This window comes from Malurus melanocephalus, unplaced genomic scaffold, assembly GCF_030028575.1.
Source record: "Malurus melanocephalus ecotype Western Australia unplaced genomic scaffold, MMel_1.1 scaffold_99, whole genome shotgun sequence".
NCBI classification, from domain to species: domain Eukaryota; kingdom Metazoa; phylum Chordata; class Aves; order Passeriformes; family Maluridae; genus Malurus; species Malurus melanocephalus.
In genome coordinates this window covers 1,630,848-1,640,848 of record NW_026623331.1, presented here as the reverse complement: position 1 = coordinate 1,640,848, position 10,001 = coordinate 1,630,848, and the positions used below count along the sequence as shown (strand labels likewise).

The 10,001-nt window shown below is 43.4% G+C and overlaps 1 protein-coding gene across 1 annotated transcript in view; it reads right to left on the bottom strand.

The window, feature by feature from the left end:
• The window catches only part of CIDEA (cell death inducing DFFA like effector a), a 14,251-nt gene that overhangs the window by 3,612 nt on the left and 638 nt on the right, over positions 1-10,001 (bottom strand). The window contains exons 2-5 of the mRNA XM_057368948.1: positions 6,189-6,345; positions 5,862-6,008; positions 3,564-3,745; positions 261-418 (exon numbers count right to left, since the gene is read on the bottom strand). Coding sequence (XP_057224931.1) covers positions 286-418; positions 3,564-3,745; positions 5,862-6,008; positions 6,189-6,345 — 619 coding nt within the window. The 3' untranslated portion in view covers positions 261-285. The remainder of the gene's footprint in view (positions 1-260; positions 419-3,563; positions 3,746-5,861; positions 6,009-6,188; positions 6,346-10,001) is intronic.

The window sequence follows — 10,001 nt, the reverse complement described above, 5'->3', positions numbered from 1 at the left end:
GCGAGTTTCCAAGTATATTCTCCATTTTGAGTTGCTGGGACAAAAACCTGCCTTCTCTCTCCTGCCAAAATTCTCAGGCATTAGGCACCCATCTTTCTGAGTTAAGATCCTCTGAGCATCAAACACTTACTTTACGTCTAAGGCCTACAAGCTTTCCCAAATGGGAAAAATGCTAGTTGACATTAGTGGATGTTGTCCCCCTACTACAACATTACTATAATCAAAACTGGTCAAGARAATGTCTTTAAGCAAAAGGATTCGGCATCAGAAGTGCAGCTGTGGTCACTACTCCTGCCTTGACCTTGTGCACATGTCATCTTCATCATATTCACCCATCAACTGCAACATRTAGGTTCCAGTATAGAGCAGAAATTGTCCAGTTATTTGTGCTGCATGGGATAGTAGCTGGAGCACTTTCCTGGAAGAAAAGGCATGTGTTTAAGGAAAAAAAATCACCACCAAGGTTACATTACCCCTTTCCACCCCCAAAACCCTTACGATGAGTTAAGTTGTTATATTTAAAAACCCCTCTCATTCCTTCTCACTTCTCAGAAGATGACAATTTTTGTACCTTCTTTAGAAAAAAATACTCGATTGACAGAAAACTATTTGACACATTGGCAAAACCAGAAAATACATTTAACAAAGCAGGCTGACATCCTGTTAGACACAGGCCTTCTGCAAAGCCATCACTCAAACTACCACAGTACCACAGAAGACAACTTTGCCTGGGAGCCCAGCAGCTTTAATCCACCTCACGTCTGACCTTTGTGATTCACAGACACAACTCTGTGTGTACCTCTAAGCCACAGATCAAACCTGATTAAATCTGAAGCTGAACAATCCCATTACAGTGGATATCCAACAGCAAAACAGGTGAAGAAGGTGAGTTAGTGCTGGCCGAGCTGCAAGCCTTAAGAATTATCAGTTCACAAATATTCTATTTCTAAAAAATTTGATAAAATCAGCATTCAAATATATAATGCTGTGTAAGAATCACTACAAATCCATAAGATAACATCAGGTAAGCATCAGAGGTCAACAGTATAAACTGCGGATCCTCACAGGGGAATGAAGATAGCAATATTTCAATGGTCATTTATTCAACTCAGTTGTAGCCACATCTTCCTTCCATTCGGCAAGAAACAACAGGGACATTGGTACYAAGGGCTACATTTGAGACTCATCCCCCAGAAGTTAGGAGGGGTCTCACAAGTATGAAGCTGAAGCACTGGGAAATGGTACCCAAAACCAGAAAGAATTCCAAAACTGGAATGGAATCAGTTTCTGAAGATGCAGAAACCAGGCCAGCCTCCCTTCTGCAAAAAAGGGTGAAGATTTTTTGAATTCCTGTCTAAGAAAACATGCAGCTGCGAACCCTCTGCTTCTATTCACTCATCCGTTGAGCTTCAGCAGAGAAGGCAAAGTCTTCTTCCTACAGTTTTGTTTTTAACCCCACTGTCATTAAAGGTTTGAAATCCAATCCTTCAAAATAGTAGAGTCTGCGAAGCCTTTAAAGAACACTGTACCCTTGTTCATGCTTCCCACACGTGCCACTTCAACATGTTCTTCCTCCACTGCAGAGATCAGCCCCAGGAGCTTTACAGTTGTAAAGAAAGCTGCACCTGGTACTGGCTTTGGAGCAGCTGCAGGGTGTCACTCGCACACAAGAGCAGTTGCCACTTAAGCCATGGAGCAAGTTATTTGTTGAACTGGACATTTGATCCTTCAGTCGGACACCACAGGGAAACACCACGAGGGGAAATGCACTAATCAGACCTGGCAGGCCTCCAGCCCCTCCCAYCACCAACAGCTGCAGCATTTTTCARTCCTTTCCCTTCACACTCTGCATGTGGGCTCAGGGAGAGAGAGGACATCAGCGTTAGCAATCTGGARCTCATTAGCAGAGGGACTGCACCAGGATCCGACATGGTCTGTCTCCGATTTCAACAGCAAGCTGAGGCAGGCCGTGTCACTGTTGTGTTCAAGGGCACCCAAGGTTATCTCTCCTGTCACCCCTATTCTTTGCTAGTTGCAGGATGGGCTGTTGTCCCATCCTGACAGTGGCACTTCCCTTACAGCTGAACTCTGTAACACAACAGAGCTTCCAGAAGAACTCCGCAGCTACTTCAGCTGTTTGCCAGCGCCGCTCCTTTCTCACCAGCTGCCCTGTCTTGGCAGGGAGGCAGAATTGTCACTTCAAACTCTCCTTAGCAGCACAAGKTCCAGTGCTGATACTCAGCTCCACAGCAGGCAGCCAGAGATCAGAGTTTGTTTTGGCTCCAGAGACTTGACAAACACAGGAACTGGAGGAGTGCAGCTGTGCAAGGGCAAACCTCTGCTTTGAAGAAACCCGAATGAAGTCAGTGTTACAGGTGGGGGCAGCAAGCAGCTGCATAATCTCTTCAGCCTGGCCAGAGAGGAGCCTTGTCTACAGCCACAACAACTGCAGCCTGAAAGATTAAGGAAGGGACCACCCAAGTAGAGTGGGAGAGGTCAGTCAGACTGAAAGACAGGGAAAGASGAGCTAATTASCATGACAATGCTCATTAGCATACCYGCATCRCGGGAGAAGGGAYTGCTTMAAGGCTTCCAACTAAAGGCTACGTGTCACTGGGGAGAAATGAAAACTCCACTTATGACACACATATCTGTCTGTCAGATCTGGTCCTCGGGTAATATAATGCAGCAACATCACACAATTGTGTCTCAACCAGAATTCTAAAAKTCAGGTAGAGAAACTCAGGGCTGCAGTTTAAACAGCTGTCGAAGTGCAGCACTYTGGGAAGGTGCCTTCTCAAACCAGGGCAGAACACAGCTGGTTTTGACAAGGCACCAACTTTCAACTCATTGCTGAAAACAGTGGACAGGACAGGTATTACTTTGCYCCYGAATAAGACAGCATTTCCCAGCAGYCAGTCCTACCAAAYTCCCAAACCACCACAGATCAGTCCTGCAGGAGACAGTGGTCCTTGACAGGCTCCCTTAGCTAGCCAAGAGACCATGCCAGCTGGTTTGAGAACAGTGATATCACAGAGTCTTACTGCAGATGACAAATCCACATTAAGACAGCAGAGTGTCRCCTCTCTTCCATTTTCCTTTGCCTCCATGTAGCTTTAGTGGTGAATCTGGCAAACAGGAGCTGCAGTGTCTGAGAAARCTTTAAGATCCCTGGCATTGGATCTCAAATTCCTCTCATTTCATCCCCTTGAAGCCTCCTCTTCAAAGAGCTTCTTCCCCAGCCTCCCGCATTCTTCAAACAAACAAGTCAAGGAAATGTGAGGAAACTCTCTTAGCAGAACAAAGAAGCTGTACTTACATCCTTGCAGTAAATACAACCTGATGAGAGTTTTGCTTTGGGGGAAATTTAAAATTCCATCATAAAATGCTACAGGAAGTTTTACAAGTCAGCTATCCACCTCACAAAGATTCAGCATACTGGCCAGTATGTAAGAAATAATGAAAACATTGAATTTATAAATACACCTGCTTCACAGAACCAATAACAAACACAGATTTTTACATTAGCATGTACACCTGATCAGTAAKGGAAACACACTTACCGCAATACGCTTTTTGCTCCCATGCATTTGATGTCATAGGAGATAGAGTAGATCTCGTAGAAGGTTGCCTTGATGTTTAAGCAGCCAATAAAATCCTTAGGGTTCAGTTTGTACAGATCAAATGTGATGTTAGCTACTCCCATTTTCTTCTTTTGTCTCACAGCRACAACTCCATTTTTTGTCTGGTTTAAAAAGAGAGACAGTTTGCACCACAGCCCAGGAAACTGCAGCAAGACAATCGTCAATAGTGCAGCTCTTCAGAAGCAGTTTTGYTTATTCCAGCCAGGGGGTTAGTTCTTGCCCAATTCTAAACTAGAATTAAAAGTATTMGCACACAGAAAATCAAGTCTGTAACTTATGTAATGTGTTTCAAGTCCTAAACAAGCTTCTGAAGTTTTCCAAACAGACACTGAAATTCTAGAGTGACATAGCACCTCCTGAATATTTATTTTCTGCAGTGGAGTTYCTTCAGAGTACACTAAAGCCACAGGTAACACCACATGACAGCATTCCTGCCATGTATTTATCCTGCTACATTCCAGCTGCCCTCTGAGGCAGAGGCCACCAAATAACCAGGRTAACACTAGGTCCTTCTGTTTAGTCAGGAGCACAACACTGATGAGCACACTTGGAGACAGCTACAAAAGTGACATCTGTGAAAAAGTCAGGTACTCAGTTCAAACCCTGGCTCACAACACCTCTCTCTTCYTACTAAAAAGAAACACCCAGGGTTCAATCACGAGATTTTAAGAGAAAAAGCAAAGGAGAAGGAGCACAGAAAGTCATCTTCCACCTTAAATCCACCCTTCTTTATTTAAAGCAGCCCTTTTCTGCTGCAGCGTGTGTGCTTCAAGAAAGGAAAAACAAAAAGAAAATAGCAAAGAGAACCCATATTTACAGAGACATCTAGTGGATACACGGGATCCTCTGCTCAGCACATTCCACCCAAGGTTAGCGACCTGGCAGCTGCCAGGCTGTTTTCTGCATGCTAAATGAAGCAATAAAGTTGTGTAAGGCTGGCCCTTTTTGTAYTTGTCACCCCGGCCCTCAGACAGTGCTGTGATAAGCCAGACAAAGTTAAACACAGCAGTATATCATTAGCCAGCAATTTTATGCCTGTTTTACTTCGATAGCCTCCGAGCTCCAGCACCAGGGTCCCCTATCAACAACAGCTTCAGGCACATACAAGTAGCTGGTGTGCTTGGTAGTATGTCCCCACACCCCTCCCCAATAGCACCCAGAATATTTGGATAAAGCAGGAGAGAGCTGGTGCTGCACTCCAGGTGATTGGCGACGCTGTGACAGTCCCTCTGTCACTCAGCACCTTCTGAASAGGGGCTGCATTCAAACTTGTGCTGCTGCAATGCCAGACAGGAGACAGGAGCAAGRTGGAGTCACAGCCTGGTAGAAGCTTCTCTTCTACCCTTGTAGCTCATGCCCCAGATGCAGAGTTTCATAAGCCAGTGAGGGATTTTGGGGAAAGTTATACAAGCTGCCCACACTGCAACAGGCGACWGAGAAAACAGGGCCACRGGATCGTGCCTGTGTGCAGGCACARAAATGGTCTGCCTGCTCACAGCTCCACGGCCAGCTCTGCACCTGGCAGACAAAATCCATCTATTCTGATGCCAGCTTTCTAGCAACAGCCATCCCATGGAAAAACAATTAAGAGTTTGACTCTGTTATTAATGTACAGATGACTATTTCCCTACAAAATAACAAATAGAGCACTGAATTGATATGATTAGAAGGCTAAAGCAAGCCAGTTTTTAATAGTACTTAAATATCTTGAAATATGTAGACTAACATTATGTTCTGATGCCAAATCATGSCTATTCACAAAATTAAACACAGGCATTTTTTTAATCTGCTTTCGGAAGGCAGAACTTGCTTTATATTACTTAATTTGGGCACTTTTTACAGTCTAATCTAACCTTTAAGGACATTGTATTTTTTAACTTCATGGAGTCAAAGCTCTAATTTTCTTTGTTACAAAAAGGCTCAAGAACAAAGATATTTCTGTGTTTCTCCAAAAGGAGAGTATTTCCCCCATAATTCTTTCCAGTTATGTTTTATTTCAATTCTTGGTGGACCTTTGCCAACAGATCTATGTCCAAACAAGGGACAATAAAAAATAAGAACTTGATTTTTCATCCAGGAAGGCTCAACAGGGAGTTGACACCTTGCCTCTTCAAGGAATTTTTCTTCCTCTTCTCCCCTCTTTCCAACAATTTTAGCAACCACAAWTATTCCTCCATCCACTTGCATTCAAATGAGAGAGAAGCAGTCAATATTTACTGGTGTCCATTTCTGTCCTTCTTGTAGRGCCATGAAGTGTGTATTATCATCCAGGGACTGGAAGAACTCYTCCGTGTCCACAACGGTGCCATCTTCTTCCAAAACCAGAGTAATTATTCCAGCAGTTACAACGAAGGCATCTAAAGTCTGAAAAAACCCCATGATATTTTGCATTCTAAAGAGAGCCCATCATTTCATATTGAGACTTGCTTATCTGAAATATTCTCCTGAACTACCCCAGTAATGACTTTTAGAAGAATGAGAGTCTGTGGGTTGTCTTTCTGGGATATTTCACTGTGTCAGTCAGAATGGGACTATTTACTGTACCTTGCTGATGAGTTCTTGCAGGCTGCTGGCAACAATTCCTTTCCTGCTGCTTCGGGAGGCGTTGGACACACGGAAAGGGCGCCCTGCAGGCATCAGAGCAGGGAACAGGGTCTGCCTTGTGACTGCTCCTACAGATGCTCCCATGGATATGAAAGATCTAAGACAAATAAAAATTCAACAGTTACAAAAACAGTCATGTCAAGTACTGCAAGAAGGAGGAGCACTCATGACAATCACATTATACAAGTAATTCACAGATCATATTAAGACTCGTGGAGCTTGCTTTCTAGATACTAAATACTACACAGCCCTACAGATAYGTTATCTATGAATTTTCCCTTGCCTGTGACATTTGGAAAGACTTTRAAAATYAACACAATTTCAAGCAGATGTGGRACACCTCTAACTCAGCTGACATCAAGGTCACAGGTACATTGAAGCTGATGGGTTATAACACTGAATTTGAAAGGCAGCAGCTCTTACTGTATTCAGTTACTCAGATAATTYGCTTTATTTGCAAGATAAACACTGAGGGAGAAAGTAATTTTGTGTTACGGTATGAGTTTGCTTTAGGAAGACTAAAAACATTATGCCTATTTGAAATAGCACATATTTCTGCCCAGCAGCAGAATGCAAGCAGAGCTTTGTGACATAATTATACCTGACTTTCAAACAGTCAAGGCATTTGTAAATTACATCTACAGACTATAGAACTCCATCTGGTTTTGAAAAACAAAAAATAAGACTTGTATCAGAAGGAGTTAAATGAAATTAAGTGAAAGATATGATCCAAGTACATAAATGCATARTGTTGGAGCAGGCTGCTAGCAAGGCTGGAAGATTTTGATCACTTTTAGAAAAAAGATTTTAGATTTTTCCGGGCAATTGCATGTTTATCTTTGGTAAAACAAGAACATAACAGCAGTGACAGCCTGCTCCCCCATCAAGGTACAGAACTGCTCTCATCTACACCTAGGGACACCTCTTTTTCTGCCAAATGATAATGGTAAAGTCAACAGTCAGCTTGCCAAAAATGATACTCTGCTCATCACCTGGGAAGGATTGATTKCTAAATCCTTTAAAGGAAGGCAATATTTCATCTCCCATATTCCTGGACTTTACCCTCTCTCTGTACACCTTTGGCTCCTTAATACTGAATTGCTCAGGGGTGGAAAGGGATGCATCCCCATTCTGTTCTCCCACATAGGTATACAAAGTCAACTTTGTGTAGGAAAATCTTCTCAGACACTTTAACTGAGAGTAGAGTGAACTGGCAGCCTTTACCTGCACCAGAGAGTGACTACAGGACATCCCAGAASAACAATGAAATGGTACAAGGTTACTCAGTTAATGATGTCCCAGTCACACCTTTTATGCAAATCCACACCTACAGTGGAGAATAAATATCTTTTCCACACCTCTTATCTGTTTTTAGGCATATTTTTGGAATGCACAGAATGTGATTTTTGTGCCTGAACAGATTCAGAATTCAGCAAATAATTCATTTACTGCTCTCATTCTGGACCACTCTCCTGGGCTATTGCCTCTCCTCCAAACACCAAGTTTACCTTCCTCAAAAACTCTTTGGCATTATCAAAGCTTAATTTTTTTTTAAAGGAAGAGCATGTTCAGCAGTTTTGTTCTAGCTCATTCTATACCTTGATAGCTCTGTCTATACATTAGGTCCCTGGCTTTCAACATTTARCATGTAGACACACATGGCTGATGGAAACCTCTCTCCTTCCTGTATCAAAGCTGGTGAGGATGAGCAGTCGCTCTGGCTTCAGGAAAGCATTGTTTCAAATTACAGAGCTAATAAGMACTGTTCCTCCTGGAGAAGGGTCAGTGCCAGGGAGGAGGACAAGGTGACAGTGGCACTGACAAAGGCACTGAAGCTTCACAGAAGGGAAGCCTGCTGGGACAGGGTGTATTTGCCAATCTCTCAGCTGACTAAGTCAATAGGGCCCTGATCACCCCACTGGTCCTGGGCAGCTCACATTCTGAATCACTGAGTCTCTTCCTCAGATAGGCAGCCTGCTCATCTGCCCTGGGGCTGGTGACACCACTTCACAGGGCACCCTCAAATTAGAATGTGCAGCACTCTGGTTTCAAGGGCTTTCACAGCTGATTACATCTCATGCCCTCCCACAAATGGGAAAACTTGCATATAGAATAGTAACCTGAATGACACACATGTGAGTACTGCCAACTTTTTTTTTTTTTTGGTGAGGACAGTCAATATCAGTCCCATTGAAAACTTTTCTTTCCCATTACTTAAGCCAAATTGTCATTCACAGAAGATAAAGCACAAGGGAAACAGCCAAAACATAGATGCTGACAAAAAATGAAAAGCGTTAGGGGCACAGCTCATGAACTAACAGGGTTCACCCCAGCCAACTCTACAAGCCATAGTTAGAAGCTCTGAGCGGAATTTTCTCAAGGAGTCAGGATCAATCACTTCACACAGCTTCCTAGTTCTAGCTAAAGTCACAGCAATAAAATGAACAGATTAATAAACCAGGCCWTACATTATCTCCACTGAGCTGCCAYGGAACAGGAACMGTCTAAAGAAGTTATTTAACRGTGATGTCATTTCACCTACATTTTGATAAAACCTGTCAATATAATCTTTAAGCCAAGCCTGCTTATGAAGCAGTGAGTCTGGACTCCAGGGCAGGCTGAGGTTTCAGCTAATGAGGAGACAAAATCAGTATGATCAAAATTAGCCAGATAAACAGTGTGAGCCCTTCAATTTCTGAGTCTATTGCTGAGAGCTTGTTTTTATTTTGTTCTACTCTCCTTCCTAGATCACAGCCTCCAATAGACCAGCCTGCATTCAAGGCTCTTAAAAAGATCCATTATTGTTGCAGCTGTCCTCAAATCACAGACAAACCAACTTCTGATACAGGGAAATCCTCTGCTGGAATTAGAGGAGTTAGCAAAAATAGGTTCTTAGTGAAAGCTGACCAAGCTAAGTCAGGAAACAAGTGGTGGAAAGGAACCAAGGTGCAGTCAGTTTTATTAGAAAGCTGAGTGACGTTTTAAACACAGACAACTCCACTATTGTTTAATTAATCTTCAAAGCCAAAAGAATCAAGTCCTAACTCTTCTTTAAAAGAAGAAGGAATCTTATGTCTGTGGGAAATACAAAAATGCATTTATAACTGAAAGAACAAATATCTTCAAACTCTAGCATCTTATGCAGTTGGTTTCAGATAACTACAGCCKGCTAGAGAGGGCTTCACATATGCTGCCACAAGCATTCAGTCTAGTGTCAAAGCTGATGGGAGACATGAATTAATTGTTTTTAGGAGAACACGGGGACTGAAAGCCTGCCTTGAGCCCAGTACACATATTTCAATCTTTATCTTTGTTTGCAACATGCCCCATATGTTTGTCTAAGAATGTGGTGCAATGGTCTTCGGTCTCACTCAGAAAAACCAACGTTGCACAACACWCTCCAGGATATGGCATGGATTGATTTTTAGGTTAGGGTTCGCTGGTAAACGACAGCCGCAGTAACAAAAGAGTTTTGCAGCGAGGCAAAACAAAAGAAAGGGGAAAAAAAGGGAAAAAAGTCGGAAATCAGTCCGGAGACTTAGGGTCCAACCAGATCGCAGCGCGGTTCTCCTGCTAAAGCACGAACTGGGGAGGCACCACAAAAACAGCCGGCAGCGGATGGGTTTCCGAGCAGCGTAGAGAGCGGTACCCCCATGGATGCGGACTCCAGCGGAGCTGGGTAGGGACGATGTTGTCACCGAGCCCCAGCGGCTCCCGGCTACTCCGGGACTCCGCTCCCGCCGCGCCAGCCCT